The sequence below is a fragment of the Gallinula chloropus genome (genome assembly GCF_964237585.1).
Source record: "Gallinula chloropus genome assembly, chromosome: 9".
In the NCBI taxonomy this organism is placed as follows: domain Eukaryota; kingdom Metazoa; phylum Chordata; class Aves; order Gruiformes; family Rallidae; genus Gallinula; species Gallinula chloropus.
The window spans coordinates 12,480,319-12,498,817 of NC_140094.1; the positions used below are offsets into that span (position 1 = coordinate 12,480,319).

At 42.3% G+C, this 18,499-nt stretch overlaps 1 protein-coding gene across 1 annotated transcript in view; it reads right to left on the reverse strand.

Annotated features, from left to right (window-relative positions):
• The window catches only part of AGBL1 (AGBL carboxypeptidase 1), a gene marked incomplete at both ends in the record, with an annotated part of 284,060 nt that overhangs the window by 73,203 nt on the left and 192,358 nt on the right, over positions 1-18,499 (reverse strand). Inside the window, one exon of the mRNA XM_084267781.1 lies at positions 14,728-14,888. Within this exon, the coding sequence (XP_084123907.1) occupies positions 14,728-14,888 (161 nt within the window). The remainder of the gene's footprint in view (positions 1-14,727; positions 14,889-18,499) is intronic.

Sequence of the window (18,499 nt, forward strand, 5' to 3'; positions counted from 1 at the left end):
GGTCTCGCTCCGAAGGCTTTGCCGAGCCTGGAGGGAGCTGGCAGGGCCCTTGCACATCACAGACTAATGGGTAACTGCAAAGAGAGCTCTTCTCTTTTCACCTGTGTTCCCTTCACCCGAATATTCCTATTTGGCAATGTAAAGGGAGACATTTCTTTTGCACAGCAAGCAGGCTTGTGGTAAAGTGCAATGAAGAAGACAGGCAACGTAAATCTTGTTCTAACAAGAACACTGTTGCATGGATCCCAGATTAATCCTGAGGCCAAGCCACAGCCCAGCCTAGAAGGGGATCACGTAGAGAAGCATCCCATTAGAGACTGTAGCCAAGCACCATGTCCTTAGAAACATGCGGTACATTAACTCCATCCCACCCTGCAACTGCAGGCTTGAACAAAGAGGCAGAGTTGGGGGTCCTGCGGAGTGCAGCACGGAGGACAGCGTTTTAGCACTTTACCTCACTTAAATCTGCATGTGGTTCTGTTCACCCTCATACTGGAAAAAACACCCACCACTCTCCAACGAGCTGCTGCTATTCACAGGAGGACTTGCAATCCAGCTCTAAATATAGCAAGGTGGCACAATAGAGAGGGCTCCCGCACTTATGTTAACACCAGGAACCAGAGCTTAGCGATGTGAATGGGCTGATAATAGCTTCCATCGCTGGGCATTTTGTGGTTAGATGTTGCCAGCTGCTGAATTTCTTCCAGCAGCTTTTCTGATGCACCTTTATAACCAGGCAAGTGTTGGGCTAAACCAATACCTGCCAGAGTTCAGAAATAAAACAGTGTGCCCCTCAAGACCGACCTGTGCTGATCTTTGAACTTGGCTGTTATCTTGAAGGAAACTCTCTTCTGAACTTTGGTATGAATCTAATTAATGAGTTAATTCCCTGCTAATCTATTCTCTTCTTTGTGTCTGTTTCATGATTAATTTAGTTCCAGTGAATTTGCTTTACTGACTGCAGAGTAGAAACACATTTCCTATCCTATTAATCTCCACTTCTGACCCAGCAGCAGGGACTAAACAAGGGCACATGTCTCCATGCCTGTATTTTCTGAGCCATTACAGAGCACAGGCAATTTCTAGAAAAGCAATGTGGGGACAAGCATTCTCCAGGCATTCTTGTGCCACCACTACAGAGGAGATAAGAGGTAGGCTGGACACCCAGGAGACGTAAAGACAGCAAAGTAGTTAAACTCTGCACAGTTATATCAGCCACCGATCTGGCTGGGAGGACAATCCAGCAAGGCTGCAAACAGCACAGGAATGTCACTCAGTGGGAAAGAATCAGAGATGAGCCCAGGCCCAAACTCTGAGGATATTAAATCTCTATAGAGGAAGACACACAGGGATCTGGGTTATACTACTCATGAAGCTGTTGAAGCTCCGATATTATTTTTCTGGTGTGGAAGGGAAGGTCTTACTTGGAGGACAGACTTCTCTTAATCCCTCTACCTTTACTCTTGTGAAAAGAAAAGGAACTTGGCCTGTTCCCCTTCAAGATATTTGGTTAATTATTACTCTTTCAGCATTTAAAAAAAAATAAATCTTAGAATCGAGTGCCCACTATAAAAACATCCACATTAAATTTGAACAACAAATAAATAATTTTAAAATAATTTTTAAAACGAGAAAAAAAACCCTGCAGTGGTGGAAAAGTTACTTTCCTGGGATCACAGACCTATCCTCACTGGGAAACATTTAAAAAAAGAAAAAAGAAGCAAAATTAAAAAAAGCCCCTCCCCCCAAAATTAAAACAAAATGTCTCGGTTTCTGTATAAGATCCACAGTAGAACAGTGCCTCCAGCAATTAGCATCACAAACCTTCCTTCTGATGCTACGGTGCATCAAGGACAGCTTTAATGATGGATCAAGGGCACTGCTGTTTGTGAGGTGTGGCGTTTAAGTTGTGTTAACAGCAGCCGCCTCAGCACACAAATCCAGCATCCCACAAGGGATGCCGTAAAGGCAGGAAAGCACCACAAGGCAGGAGAGATCTCTATGCAAACAGGTATGCTGTGTGTGTCATGGCTGTTCCTGTCATACCTGCAGGGAAATCATCTCTGAAGTTCCTCTAAATGTCTTCCTATCACTTCTTCCCCAGTAGCTGGTTAACTAGTGTCACCCTATAAGTGGATGGAAATGCCAGAATTGACACATGAGGAAAAATACGCTGGAAAGGGCAGAGACTTCAAGTGATCCATCCACTATACCTTCTCAGATACATTCCAGCTCCTGCACCAGATTATTCCATTCCTGAGAAATTAAAGGAATTAGTAGACTTTGCATTACAGATGAGCCTTACAGATGTCTGACACTGGCAGGAATAAACTCCTGATGGACCATGGTCACCAGCAGGACCTGAGCTGGCAAAAAGAACAAAGATCAAAAGTTACACAAGGACGCAGAGTACATTGGTCCCAACTTTGCTGTATCACCAGGCACTGGGTCATGCATGACTAGATTTCCCAAATAGACTAGTATACAGTCAGCAGCAGCACCGTGGGCTTAGCCTTCAGGCCTTGCTCTCCAGGGACTTTCTCTGCTTGGAGATGAGTCTTTGATCCTGAACAGTACATTTTCACAATAAGAGTTTGGAAATGATTTTAAAAAGCGAAAGAGAAAAGTGAACAAAAGCCATGTTTCTGCATCTCATGTCTCAAATCTGCTCCTACCTGCAAGGAGCAAAGACATCTCAGAGACACTGTCAAAGCGCCTAAACCAATTTTTCAACTTAATACATCATTTATATTTCCACCCAACCCTTTTATTTAATTCTGAGCTCCTGAAACTGAGGCATCAGGCTCTTTGTGATACTGAGAATCCTTTCCATGAGCTACAGGGGAAGGCAGGGACAGGGCTTACCTCTTGGCTTGCCCTTATCCTTCCATATCCACTTCTTACAGGACTCTGTCTTTTGCTCCCTGTTCTGTACCACCCAAAAACCACCAGCATCACACCCTCATCCATCTGATTGTCTCTTTTCTATTTGGTCCATTCTGGGCTAGTTAAGTAAGAAGAATGTGTCTTCAGACCAGATATACAGCACTGAAATCTAAAAGGTCTAAAAAAAAAAAAGCCAAAACCAAAAAACTCACAAAAAACCCAACCTGCACAAAAATCCCCAAGATAAAACACAACCAGAAAGAATCCCCAAACTTCCATGATTTCTTATGGGTATGCACTTTCACATGAGACCCTCAGGTTTCCTTCCACAGTCCCATTTGTGGCCAGTAATCTCCCAAGGTAATTGCTTAAAGATAAAATGGTTTCTCCAATACAGTTCATCAAACCAGGTGAGGATAGAGCTGATCAATCCAGAACTTACCATCCTTCCTGAAAACAGTAAACTTCAACGGCAAAGCACATGACAAACACTGAAAATATTACATTAGCATTGTCCCTAGAAAAAACATCTTGAATTCTTGTCTTCCTATATCTTTAAAGATAAGATATGATAAGTGGGGTTCCAAAGCAGGTGGTAAAAGTAGTTACAAGCAGAGGAAGCCTAAAAAAATTGAGTATCTTTCATGACCAGATGCATGAGAAGGGGGGTGATAGTTGTTTACAAAATAACTGGCAATTTGGGCACTCCAAATTATTCTCTCTTACAGCAGAGGACAAAGGTGCATTTGCAAAGGTGAAAGACCAGCTGATGAAAGGAAATACTTTCCCTTTCTGCGCAACACACAACTAATCTATAAAACTCGTGAGATAGCAGAGTGCAGCCAGGAGCAATGTAAAATTCAAAATGCATTAGGCACTTACACAGAAAATGAGAGCACTGGAACATTTCATTAGATAGGATTATTGTTATTATAATTATTTGGAAAGGATACAAATTCTCGTGTTTCCAGGTATAAATGAATCACTGTCTGAAAATAGAAGGGCATTCCCCCAGAGGGTAGGAGCAATTTGCAATTGTCCACCGTGGAGATTTCTTGCAACCCTCTTTGAAACCTCCAATGCTGAATGCTGCCAGAAAGGACACTTGACTGTACTAATGTACTACAGTGGATCATCTCTTCTGACAATTCACTTATAGATGAAAACACAAGTTGTGTGCTAGAACAAAAAAATAAGTATTAATACTTAGGAAAGCCTGACAAGATAAATCCAGGTAGCAATACTTTACCCAAATTCTTGGCTGCCCCCTGCAGCTCAATGGAAGATGAAACACCGCTTTTTTATTTGAAATGGGTGTTTGCTTTCTCTTTGAATTGCATTGGACTTTTATCTTTTAATGAGATGCTGGTGCTTTTTGGAGGATGCTATAAAATGGCATCTTCAGAAACAATTCTGAAGCAGAGTGTGATGTAAAAACTTGTTGGGTAGACTAGACAGAACAAACAGATTAGACAGAGAAATAGATAGAGAACAGATGCTTTCTATTCTTCTCCTTATTCCTAATTTCTGATGATACTGGCCTGATAGCAGAATCTTTTTCTGGCAGTCAGCTGCTTCTGTTGATATTCTGCCTTCTAAGTCCAAATCCTCAGGCTCTAACTGATGTTGAAATAGGGATTTAAGGTAGTAAGTAACTGTTAACACTTAAAAGAAAACTGTTATAGTTTAAATGGTGAATAATGTGTCATAGATAAGCTGCTGATTATGTATTTTTAAATGGTTAAGAATATATTTGAAAGTCTAACCATAAAGCATGCCACTGTTACTTTAAAAATAAAATTTGACCTTCCAGAAATTAACTTCTCCTCCATTTAAAAAAACCACACATTTTTTACAGCAACAAACAGAAATTGGAATGGGAGATGGAGCAGGGGGTAAATATAGAACGAATATCCCCAAAGAGATGCAAAAGGAATGTTTTTTCTTCTTTCCTCTTACACTGTTCTGAGTCTGCCTCTCCTCCCTCCTACACCAGCAGCCCTTGCACATTAGCTTCAATCAACACTTGCGGTCCAGACAGCAGCTGCCTGAACCCTCAACTTCTACCCACAGACACAAGGGTGGAAGGAAACTGTAACCTTTGGGAAGGGAAGGGATTTTGTTTGGTTTGGCCATTACATCCCAATCTAATTCTTTCAGAGTTACAACTTTCTACCAATCCACCCCAGCTAGCAGCATCTTTTCTCATTTCTCTACCAACACCCCTATGTGTACACCGAGTCCTTCCAGCACATCACAGTTGTATCTGAGTGGTTCCAGGACAGCAGCAGTCCCACACCTCTCACATTGCACTGTGACAGTGATAAGAAAGTGGTAGTGCCCTGTCCTGGACTTGTCCCAGAGAAGATCCCTTATCTGGGCTGCATTCCTAAGTGGACAGGGCCAAAAAGGGATGTGTCTTCATCTTGTACTTGAAAGGGAATTTTCCCTAATTCAGAGGAATTGGATCTGGGACTTTAAGCTTGAGTAAGTTTCTGCTCTGCAAACAAAATTTAAAAGAGTAAGTATTGATTTCATGTGGATCTTCCCCCTCACATCCTTCTAGTCTCAGCTCTAGCCCAATTCTCATGAGTTCTTTTTGCCAACGCCACGTTTAACCTATACATCCTAATAAATCCATATGGTTTCTGAGAAAATACAATGAATTGTCATAGGCTACAGGGACCGGCTTTCACATCTGTACCTCTATGCATAAGCATTCATCCACAGTGGCACACGTGCGCGCTGGGCCCTGAAACAACCACCTGCACATGTTTATCTCGTGTCTCGCACAATACCTCCGCCATGTCTCTCTCTGCAGTATCTCGCATGGCAGGAAGCGGCAGGGTCTGCGTCTGAGTCACAGCCACAATACACCCAGCAGCCGGAGCCTCTGACAGAATATACAATACAGCTGAGATGTCAGTGGAGGTGGCTTTGGAGTACTTTTAAATGCTGTTCAAGTGCCAACTTTCACCTCCAAAAAATGACACTTTACTCGCCCACCCACTTTCCTTCCAGGCTATGCACTCCTTTTACTGCAACTCGACAGCTTTAATTATGAATTTCTCTGCTTTCTCTATCCCTTTAACTATTTAGTCTCTCATTTGTCTTGCTAAGTCTCTTTTATATGCTCCTAGAGAGCAGTTGCACACTGTCACCACGGTACAAGAGGCCTGGTCAGGCTCTCATTTGCAGGCTGGGCACCAGACCAAAAGGACTTGCAATAAGCTACCTCCCTCGAAAGCAGAAATCTCTGTTTCTATGTTCCCTTCGCAGCGAGGGGGATGCAGTGTACGTAGGAACATCAGTATATCAAAATCATTTAGCTCGCCTTAGCTCTTATTGTATTAGTAACTTAAAAAGGCACAAGCTTTTAACCTGGTGAAAAATTAGCTCCCAATGGTGATTTTACAGGGGATTCAGCTCCTTCCATTCCTATAATTTGCCCATCTAAATCTACCCTTGCACCGCTGTCTCCATAACTGCTGTGCAGGACAGTGAGTCTCTGATGCTACTGATGGGCGAGGAGACATTCTGCTCTATACATTATCACACCCCCCGGCATTCATTACAGTCTGTCCAAGCTGTGATGCTTGGACAACTGGACCTCTATTTTGGGTCCAAGAAGTGAGAATTTCAAATTGTGTTGTGCTTGATGCAGATAATCCAGATCAAAAAGTCTCTTGTTCCTCTGATCTACATCCCATGACTCTCCAATGCATGGAAGAACAAAACCTGTTTTGACCCTCAACCAATCTCATTTTCACCTTGAGTATGTTCTTCAGGAGTCTCTACTGGGAGCTGTGGACAGGTCAATTGCAATAGAGAGTGCAACTCAAGTGCAAAATACACTACTTCCACAAAAATGTGAAGGGTTAAAGAAATGCTTTTTGGCTAACTACCATCCTACTCATTTATTCCATAGCTTTTCCTGTCCAAAGGAAAGTACTGTAGTGTGTACTGGTATGAAATATCTGTTTATTCTCTGGTTTTCACAAGTCTCTGAAGTTCTTTTGGGACTCTGGGAACATCATTTGGAAAAGTTGCCCAAGCAAACACCGAATAACCAAGATGCTTGAAATAGCTTTATCATTTATCCGTGCTTCCCACCAGCTCAAAGGCACAAGGATAACCACCCCAGTAAATCCTTGTTTGTCCATATCTCTTAATATCATCTGACAGCTGAAAACAGAGGACAGAGATCATAAGAGTTGCCCTGACAATGTTGCCTCCTGATGTTGTGCCAGAGCCCCAAATGTAATACGACAAGCATTTCAGCTACTGCTATAGTATACATATAGCCTACATAAGGCAATATACTGTCCTCTGACCCTGCCTCTTCAGCACTAGACCTGAGACATCTTCAGTCTGAAATCCAACCTCTGCTTGCATTCATGATGACCAATAGTTTAACTGGACTGGGCCTCCCATCATCCTCTGTACCCTCTTAGAAAAAAAATAATCTGTTTGTTCCAGTGTCAGTATTACCCTGGTCTATATAAAAACTGCCTCAGAAGAAAGTTATGTCCCTCATAATGCATTCCTTTGGGGGACATTTCATAATGGGGAATCAATTCTGAACCCCTGATAGCAATCAGCTTTATTTTTCTGTCCCAGCATGGGAAGGGCCCCGGTGGCTTTCATATTTCAAGTTAGATCTTGAGGGAAAAGGACTGCAGCACAGAAATACAGATGCTCCTAATCAATACAAAAATGTCTGATACCAGACAGTACTATAGCAATATGCCTCACAGAAAGGGCAATGCAGAGCCCATTTGTTCTGCTGGATGTATACAAGTTCATTATCTGTAGTCCAGTCAGATCTGCACAAGTGTGGTAATTTGAATAGCCTCAGACAGATAACGCTAGCAAACAGGGGTTTTGTGCATGCCTCAAGTTCCTTCTATGATCTTTTTCTTTTCCATTTGCTCTTTTCCTCTCTTTCCTTTCAGCTGCTATTTAAATTGCTATTATTAACTATTAAATGATAAATTAATTACCTCTGAAATAAGCATGAATAATTGTACCCAGCCTGGCATAGCTGAGGTTGGCATTTGATAACAATCAACAGAAGCTCTGCAGCTCCCAAGGTATTTCATAATAATAATAATAAAAAAAAAATCAATAGGGAGAAAATAGGGACAGCTCTAGAAAGTGTTAATGAAAAGTTGCTGAATTACTGCGGCTCACCTGTGAACAGCAACGTGAAAGCCTTTGAATACCAAATATATTCATTACAGGCTGTATTGCTTGGCTGAACCCCCAAAGAATTCACTGGGCTTGTATTCTCACAATAACAAAGGAGAGACTCTGAAGAGTGCAGGATGAGAAGGATGAAGGGGTGGATGGAAGAAGGTTCACATTCTTATTTAGAAAACACAATTATCAAGGCATATAATGTTATGATGACAATAAAATCTGAAGCCTGTAATAGATCCAAACTCAAAATCTGAGGGTTATTTCCTCTAGAGAGCAGAAAAAGCAAGTCTTTAGGTCAGAACCTGGAAGGGCTGGGCAGAGAAGATACCACTCTTCTGCAACATCAGTGTGAAAGATCACTGGAGAGTTATAAGACAGCCAAGGAGCTGAGGCACTTCCTGAAGTGATCCTAAATGGTTGCAGCAACACTCCAAAAGCCAGAGCCCAGCTTCAGATACCTGTCACATTGCATAACTTTAGACTGTGCTCTCCCAAGTGTTACATGAAATGCATTAGAAACTCCTTTTGCCCCATGTTCTGCAACACCAAAGTGACAGAGTCGTTTGGCTTACTTAGGAAAATGTATTTCCACAGTGCTTTTCTCTCCAGCATCCAAATACAGAAATGCTGTACCCAGAGCTGCTCATAATGCAGTAGAAATTTCAAATTCCTTTACCAGCAATAAAATCTGTGACTAAGCTAAAAAACAGAATCAATAAACAACCTGAAAGCTGCCACAAGATATTTAATGTCTACAGATGATCAAGGTTAAAAATGCACCAAATCTTTACTTAAAGAAAAGCAAGGCTTCAATCAAATAGAAATCTGAATCAAAACAGCCAAATAATTCCTGCTGATTTTCCCCCCGTGGGGTTAGATTCACCAAGTGATGAAAGAGCACTTTCATCTTCATCCATGTGTCAGGATACTCCCCAGAATCCACCTGTCCAGTCTGCCTCAGGGGACTGGATGCCACAAGTGCTGGTACACCTTGACTGGGAGGTGATGGGCTATTTTGCAGGGTGAAGCACTGTCTTGAGCACAAACCCATCAGTTGAAATTTCTTCCAGTTTGTAAAATCAAAACAAACAGAACGTCAACAAAGTACACCCATGTTCACCTGTAACTACAGGAAGACCAAAACCACCAGACAAAGGAGCCATTTCCCATCAGCACTCACAAGGATAACACATTGCTGCTATTCAGAGATGCTATAAAGATGTCCCAAATGAAGCGAGCACACTTTGCTCCATTTGCATTATTTTGTTGTTTGAACTTTCCTCTTTCTTGTCTGCTTTATCTCCTAAAATCACTTTAGTTTGATCTGAATCACATTTTGGCCATGTAGCTTAAAAGATGAGTGGAACTGCTTGCACAGCCATAATCAGGGGAAAGTGCATTATAGTGAGAAGGTAGGAAATCCAACAGTTCAGTCCTGCCCAGGATCACAACAGTGCATCAGTGTGGCATACAAGAGCAGCAAGTACAGTTCCAAATGATTTGCAAATCCTTCTTGTCAACTCTTGGATTTGCCATCCACACACCGACCAGTCTAACTCCTCTCAGTGTGTGGAAGATGAAAAGATTACATCTGGAAGAAGGACCAGAGCAGTGATTAAGCCTTTTGCTTTTGATTAATAGCAGACCTAGACATATTTACCATCCAGGGTGGAGACAGATTTGGCTCTGCTCAAGAAAGGTGAGAAATGATGAAGAAACACAGGAGCTGGATAATATCTGAGTCAGCAGGAAATGCCTAATGACTTTGCAAAAGCCTGTCTCAACATATAAGATGTGTCATATGAACAAATGGCTACAATTGCTGCAGTGGATGCAAAACATTTCCTAGCCCAACCCGGAGGGCAGAGGAAAAGAAAATGAAGGAAGATGCCATCAGTTCAAACCACAAGGAAGGAGAATACCTTTAGTGGGGGGTTTCTCTTGGTTTCTCTCTCTCTCTCAAACCTGCTTTAAATGAACAAACAGTCACATCCCATCCTCTTTGTGGCCATGACAAATGTGAAGTTACCTGGACAGCGTTGACTTAAAACCTAATTGCTTTTACAGCAAATGAGGCATGAAACCTATTATCAAAAAACATGATGTCCGAAGTACAAACTGGCATTTCATTTTCCCAGCAGAGAGCTTCTGAATGCCAGAATTGACTGTAAGGCACAGCGGGAGGCTGGAAACAAAATTAGTGATTCTTCCTGGGGCATGGCAATAGTGTGCTTGTGAGGCCAAGTTTGAGAGAGGGCAAAATGAAGTGCTTGTATGAGCACTTGGTACATTGGTTTGTTTTTTGAAGGTAGCTGCAAAACCCAGAAACTTCTCCACATATTTGGCCTCTGGCAGAGTGGTCCACAAGACCAAAGAACTATTTGATGCAGAAAAGCTCCTAAATATCTCTTGTGGAAAGAAAAGCCACAAAGTTTTTAAGTAAGTCTTGTGCCATGTGAAGGTGATAATGCCTGAATGAATGTGAGAGTGAATATGAAGTGTCCCAGGAGCACAAGTTATTAATTAAGAGACTAATACCTGGAGCAATTTAACCCTTCTTCCTCACCATCACAGAATCACAAGGTTGGAAGAGACCTTTAAGATCATCGAGTCCAACTGTTCCTGTCCTATGCTAAACCACCATCACATATTGTAGCTCTAATGTATCTTAAGCAAGTAGTGCATGTTAGACTTTCTCCAGCTTTTGGTATGTTTGAGACAGCTGCCGCAAAGACATATTGAGAACCAGTGACACAGAGCTGGTCAGCCAAATTCACAATATCTGAAGATTTCCTGAGTTTTGGGGAAATACTCTACTGTCCTACTAGCAGTATCGCCCCACTGATGGAAGTTCAGCCCTCTTTACTCACTCTCAGATGCAGCTAACTTTGCTATTCTGCCTCTGATGCAAACTTATCCCCACAGTTACCCCACTCGTGCTTGTAAATGATTCCATTTACAGTTCACACTTTAGGGGAAAGATAGACTGTAAACTGGGGACAGGAAGAAATTCTTTTCCTATGTACCAAACTGTGTTTAGTTAGGTCTGCTAAAGGTTTCTTACCCCTTTCTTTGGCTCACTGGAGACAGTACACTGAACACAATGGACCTGATCTGGTGTGAGAAATCCCCCACACAGGATGCCTCCATTAGACCAGTCACTTCCCTGACAACTACTACCTTGCTCCAATTTACTGACCGCTGATTCTGACAGAGCTATATAAAGTGCACAGCAAATAGTCTATTCCAGGGTAGTAGGCAGGGTCCAGCCTGCTCCTTCATCCCGTTCACAGCAGTGGTGAAAAAAAAATAAGGCTACAAAACACCCAGAGCACAGAGACAGCCTGAAGAGGAAAATTAAAAGACACATACAGTTATAAACCTTGACAGGTGAAAATGTTTGCTGTCGGAGGGAGATGCTGAGATGCCAAGTCAATGCCACGCACACCAGACACCAGGGCAAAGAGAAACAAATGCAGGACATGAACTGCAGGGATTTCACAACAGAAGAGACCTCTGGCTCCACAGCTTTTGATCTATGTACCTTTTCAATGAGACATTTCATCTGGGAGTCAGCTATATCCAGTACTGGATTAACTTCTCATTCCATGGCTTGACCTGTCACCCAGAGTACTACAGAGATGGGCACTCAGAAATGTATGTTTAGGAAACACATTAGATCGAGATAGATATATTTACCATAAGTACTGTGTAATGCATTGTACTTCTCACAGCTTAAATTCCACAAAACAAAACCCTAACAAGTAAATAAAGCTTGTGTTTTCATCAGGGCTGAACAATACTAATTATTTTCTTTTGATATTGGTGAATACTGCTAAGAATCACCCATATTTATATCTTTTTCTGAACATGTCAGTAGGACAGTCTTTGAAATGCACTTGCCTTTGCTAGAAAACATTAGCTACAGTCAGAGCCATTGCTTCCCACTCAAATATCTCTCATGCATATAATTTCCTGGGATGAGGGCAGAGAAGCCTGCAAGCAGCTAAAAGCCACTGCTATTCATGAAGTAAAGCATATATGAAAAAAAAATAGCACAAGGTAACTGCCCAGACTTTTCCTGTGTTGCAGCCAAAGGATCCCCAAGTCTGACTCTGCTTTGCCAAAGGTTCACAAAGCCTAAAGAAGCCTGGGGTATTTTCCTTCACATCTATTCACACTTTCAGAATTGGAGAGTATAGAAAGCTTTCAGAGATGCTGTGTGTTTCTGTGGCAGTCACAGAATACAGCAGAGCTAGTTTTAGCCAACAAACATTTCATTCTCCTTAAACCCATACAGATGGGTCTGGTCTAGGAAGTAGTGGTATAATTTCCACTGATGTAATGATATACCACCAGCAAGCTGCCAGGCTCTAGTGACGTCCTTGTGCTACCTAAGAGAGCTAGATCAGATTTAATCTTTACAGATTAGACTGAGTGGTACCCCCCAGCTTCCTCCAGAGAAATGTTTTGAAGGAAAATTCATTTTTTTTCACCACAAATAAAAAGTTTGAGTGAAGAGAGAGGTACAGAAATAGCTGCTCTCCTGCCCATCTCTGTGTGCTCTCTGTATTGGGCATTCTTCCACTGGTTCCAGTAGGGCTTCTATTCTCACTAAAATCAAATCATAGATTCTCTTAACTAGACTCACAGAAACCCTGCAGCAAAGTATTAATTTTCTGAATCAGAATCAATATATTGCACAATCATTTTCCATGGATTACTTTTCTTTGAAAAAGAATACTCTTCAAAATCCTTTCATCACTCCATTTCCCTCCCCCCGACCTTCTGCAATAAGCTCCTGCAGTATGACCTGTCTAGGGGGGATTAAACAATTCTGCTGTTTACCTGGTCTGCAAATGGTTGCAAATTGCACCTGAGCTGCTAAAATTCCACAAACCTACAATTATACCTAGTGGAGTTAAAATGAGCAAGTAACTGTCATGTTGCCTTTGAGCAGTGATGTTCCATCCCTGGATGGCATCGAGGTATCCACTAGTGCTGGACAAACTCAAAGGCTTTGCTTTCAGCTACCACAGGCAGGCTCAGAACAAGATGGGAGTTTTACAAAGCAAGGGAACTGGGTTTATTATCTCCTTTTAAAATGTTTGCAACTAGAGAGCTTCTTACTATTATTTTGGTACTGATCAACTACCACACAGTATTGGGAAAATGGAATTAACTCCCATTAATATAAAACCGACTAAAGGAAAGAGTAACAAGTCTACAAAGACCACTGAGGCACCATGACTAGATGGCTTTTTTTCAGTGTGTGAGGCTAGCCAGCGTTCAATATTTTTCTTCCCAGAAGATATTTTCATGCAAAGGCCCTTCTAGCTCCAGTTCAAAATCCAGAGTTTGATTTACAGCTCAAAACCACCCGCCCAGCAGGACTACAGCATCTCCCTCTAATAACGTACCAATGATTTGTCCGCAACATGGATGGTGTTTAGCATACGCCTTAATTGCTTCATTTACATGTTTGTGTGTACAAGTGAGCACAGCTAATCCAAAGGAATGTCTCTCTGCTTTAGCCCTCTTTTTTCATTGTCTCTCATAAACATTAAAAACTGTGAAACGAGCTTGTAAGAATGGTTTTCGGCGTGAGGAACAGGTGGTGGTAATGTCAGTTAAGTATTCCTGCAGGGGGAAGGCTGGAAATCTGCTATAAATTATGGGGGCACTTCTGCAACTGGAGAAATCGCTTTTCATTGATGGAGCCGAGAGAGCTGGTTGATGACAAAGCCACTGGGGAGTTTCAAATCATATCACATCACTAAGTTTTCTTTCTCCATTTGTCTTGGAAAAACATTATTGCAAGCATATGTGCTTGCACATAGCACTAACAAGCCACTGCAGCCTAGGAAGAATATATATATATATACTTCTGCTTCATCTCAAATTCAAGCTGAGGAGTCCCATGCTCTGACGCTTAACCCAGGTCAAATTCCCCATGTATTTATCATGGGGCAACCTCACTTAAATATAGGAAGCAAATAAGCTACTTTTGCAATTTGAAAGCCACCTCCTAAATAATCAGTGGGATCACAACTTTTTCCCATGCATCTAAAAGTCACAAACATTTGCCCTAAATGTCTGCAGCGAGGGAGAGAGGAATTTCTGGGAGTATCCTTGCAGAATCAGGCCTACTGTTTCTAAATCGTGCTAACAAAGCCCTTTTCTAATCTGCAATACTTGTTCCCTACCCTGCAGCTCTTAGAGAATGTCTTCCTTGTAAAAGATCCTCTCCACAGAGGATCTGAGGTGGACAGACCACCTGACACTCCAGTGAGCAGAAAAACATTTCCTGCTGACGCACTTTTCTGGGGCAGTCCCATCCCTATGCTCCAGTAATCAGTTTTGATAGGAGAATGGAAATTCACTGGAAAATAGAAATCAGGTTCTCTTCTTTCATCTTTTTTCTCCACATGGATGGCTGCAGGGCATGGAACCACTGTCTTCGTAGTTCCTTTGTAAGTCAATTGTAGCTTCATTTTCAATTACTCTCAATACACCCCATTTTCAAAGACGCAAATCTCAGCCACAAGAAGAGCCTATTTCCGCAGATTTATACCCAAAACATATTTCCACCAGTTGGATTCCCTCAGGAGCACCCTCTGAACACTGCTATCACTGTACCTTTGTGCCCGGTCGGTTATCTCCTCCTCCAGATCTAGTAGGAGCGCAGCCTGAGTCATCACCTTCTTGCTGCAGGGCAGGGATTTGAGGTGCAGAATGAGCAAACCAAGGCAAAACTTGCTTCCCATCTCCTCCAGCTCTTGAGTTCCCAGCTGCAGGCCCTGATGGAGAGAGACAGAAAGTTTTAGTGTGCATTTTATAGGTACCTGGACAGGGTCAGGGTTGTTTTGCAGGACAGCTTCTAGTGTTCCTCCTTCTATTCTGAAGTAGGGCTTCATTCACGCTCACTGCATATGGAAGTTTCCCCCAGAGAATAATATGCAAATTAACTGACTGCACTTGGTCTACAGATGCTATTCTACAATAGCTTCTGTTTTACAAACAGGGAAACAGAGGCAAATAGTTTAACAACCTCGGCTACATTCACAGGAGTCATTACAAGAATTAGATTCAGACCCCAGGAGGGTCTGACTGTAGATCCACTTTACAAATCATTAGGGCTCATTTTTCCTTTCTCTCTGTGGAGGAGTGATTTCCCTAAGCAATGGGAAGAAAATAGGTCCTATGATCGTGAACACTGGGCAGTGGCAAAGATGGAAAAAGGAAACTGGGGAGGGGAGAGAAGGGGGGGAAAGAGATCTTTAAGATGTTATGAATTGTTTTTTAAGAAAATCAATTGCAAAGTAATTGCAAAATAACAAACACCTCTAAGGAATTTCTCAGTCTATTAAAAGCTGATGTCTCTCTAGCAGAGACAGAGAAGCACAAACAGGGTTTGGATAATCAACATCATCTTTCAAGGGAAGACTCCTCCAAGCTGTGGATCCTCGATTGGAAGAACCCTGATTACAAAGAGGCTGCCTTCATTGTTTCACTAATTCAAAAAATAAAGATCTAGTGAAGGAGGAACACGCCAAGGGCTGGCATAGGAGCAAGTCAATGCAATCAATGGCAGTTTCATGCAAGGAGTGAGAAGGCAGAGAACAAACAAAGCTCAGATATACTAAAAAGAAACCAGGAAACCACAAAATCCCTCATCTTTGGCATTTAGTGACCGCATCACATGTACAGCTTAATGCTAACACATCAGGGGCTGAATCAATTGCTGCCTCTGCCAGTATCAGCCCTATGCACTTTTGCAGCACAAAACATCTCTGCAGCCGACCTTCTCATGACAGCTCCATCTCCATTTCCAAGACTGTTTCCTTAGCAACTCTCAGGAGTCCACCCTCACAGTCCTGGGCACAGAGCGAGCTCCATGCCAGCATAGCTTGCACTTGAGTCTCTACTAGGTATTTAGTGGACATCTTATGCCAGTGAAGCTGTGCACGTTCTGCTTGCCCATGACAGGGGGCTGATCTTGGATCTCAGGTTGATTTTTAATTATTTTTTCCCCTATATAAAGTTGCTGCATTTGTAAAGCATTTTGGGATCCTTGGGTCTGAGCAGCTCTGTAGAGCAGAAAGATTATTTCTGAGCCAAAAACTTGCAGGTGGATGGAAGAAAGAAGAGATTTCTCACATGAACTCCTGCAGCTCTCTGGCAAAGCTTGCTTTTTTTTTTTTTTTTATTTTTGTAAGATGAGACACACAATTTGGACAGGACAATAAACACCAGTTTGTCTCTAGTGGGTCCAACACACGCAAATATTATCCGGCATTACAGGTACCCTATCTGGTAACAAATACCTTTTCTTGTAGAAAGATGATGTAATTCTGTTTCCTTTCTGAAACCTTGTGTGAAGCATGAATCTGATTGTGAACAGGAAAATCACAAAAGAATACAGAGCTCAAGCATACACTAGTATATATACTCGAGTAGCTGATCAACTCACTAAGCACAGGACATACCCAGAGGAGCACGCAGACATGTAGCCTCAGCTCTAGGCAGGGTCTAGGGGCTCTGTAGAACTGACTTTGCTCCCAAAAGAGTCTTCTAACTGTTAATCACAGTGGGAAATTCTCTGACATCATTTCTTTTCTCCATCCTATCCACCTCCACTGCTAGCTTTGCCAAGCAAGATCCAGGTACAGTGAATAGCAATAATTAACAGCTCTAAGAAAACAGAGGGGGAGGTTTATAGGAACCAAGGGTCATTAACGCAAAACAATGAGAGTACTTAGCAGCTCTGCATAGATTCCTAAATGTTTTATTGTTTTACTTTAAAAGACTTAAGATATTTTAGTGTGGCAGAGTTACAAAAGGCAGGCAGGAGTGGTGACATTTCTGAGCAAAAATGTGTCACTTCCACAGCAAAAGTTATTTTCTTAGGGCAGAAAAATACAAAGAACATCTCGTGGCTTTCCCTGGGGTGCATCTCAGGGTCTTGCTTCCAAGATCAAGGCAACATACTAAATACCTATCAATCCAGGAGATGTGAATAGTGACTGTGCTAAAACTCAGCCTGTGGCTTTATGATTCCCTGGAGCTTTATTCAGGATATGAGAGGCCTTAAGAAACTATGAGCAGAGAAATAATAATAATAAAACTATAATATACCTCAGAAGCCTCAGACAGTAATTGCTCATGCACTGAAGTTAGCTGCTGTACGACGGACCCATATTGCTTTGATACCAGGGAGCTCAGGAGTAACAGCTGGAAACCTCAGCTAGAGGATTACTTGTTAACATAGTTTATTCACTTCAAACACAGTCAGACTTTTTTTTTTTATAACTTGGATAATTCTCCCCCTCTTTCCTCCCTCCTCAGCTCTTGGCAGAGGGTGGAGCTGGAGGTGCATAGTATAATGACCATTAAACCGAAGCTGTTGATAGAACTGACATATCAAACTAATGTTATTGATGGCATCTGCCAGCAATTCCAGGAGCTGGTGTAGTCATGGTTAATGGCCAGTCCCTCCTGCACTGCTGAAAGAGAAGGCAGGCATCCTGGTGTTTGCTTGTAGCTGTGTGGTGCACAGTTGTAAAAAAATTTGAGATAGTGCTGACAACCCAGATCTGTGAAAGTACTCTGTGAGAATGCAAGAAAGAAGAACTGTAGATATGATGCACCTTGGCTGGGTTAATATGCTGGTAGGAATCACATATCCATGGTGGCGAAGCATCTTGCTCCTACACATTGTGACAGCGTACGGTCTGTTTGCCACCGCTGCACAGGAGGAAGCTGCACTGCCTGACAGCACCTCCCCTGCGGTGTCCTGCCAGTCTGGATTCTCAGTGACCTCGTCTTCAACACAAAGCTTTCTGGCTCTGTCCTCCTTCGGACGTGTCTATGTGAGCAATGGAACATAGCACAAAGCCTTCCAAGCCAGCAGAACCCAAGTAAATTCTGAAGTGGGAAAGAATATCTCTGCACAGAAAAGCTTCAGACACGCTCATCAGTCCCATTTAGTCCAGCCTCAGAAACACGCTAACAGAGCTTTTCTACTTTGATGATCAGCTCAAATCTCTGTGCAGTTTCTGCTCCCTGTTACATGAAAGTGTCAGCCTGGACCAGCGTCAGCTTGATGCCTCACACTCCAGTGTGCGACACAAATGTGTCCATTGGTCCCATGGGCCCTGTCATGTGGTCTTTTGCAGGCAACATATTAAGGGATAACAGGTTGATTGTTTCCAATTATAAAGCATAATGGAACTGAAGAACTTTTCCTCAATGCTTTTCATACTGCAACGGACAGCGTAGGAGGAGGTGATGCCCAGTAACCACCCAACTTCTGGATTTATTCATTTTTCAGAAGAAGAAAGAAATGCTAAAGGTAGATAACATGGCCTATCAGATCAGTAGGCAGTCTATTGGTCTAGCTAGACAAATT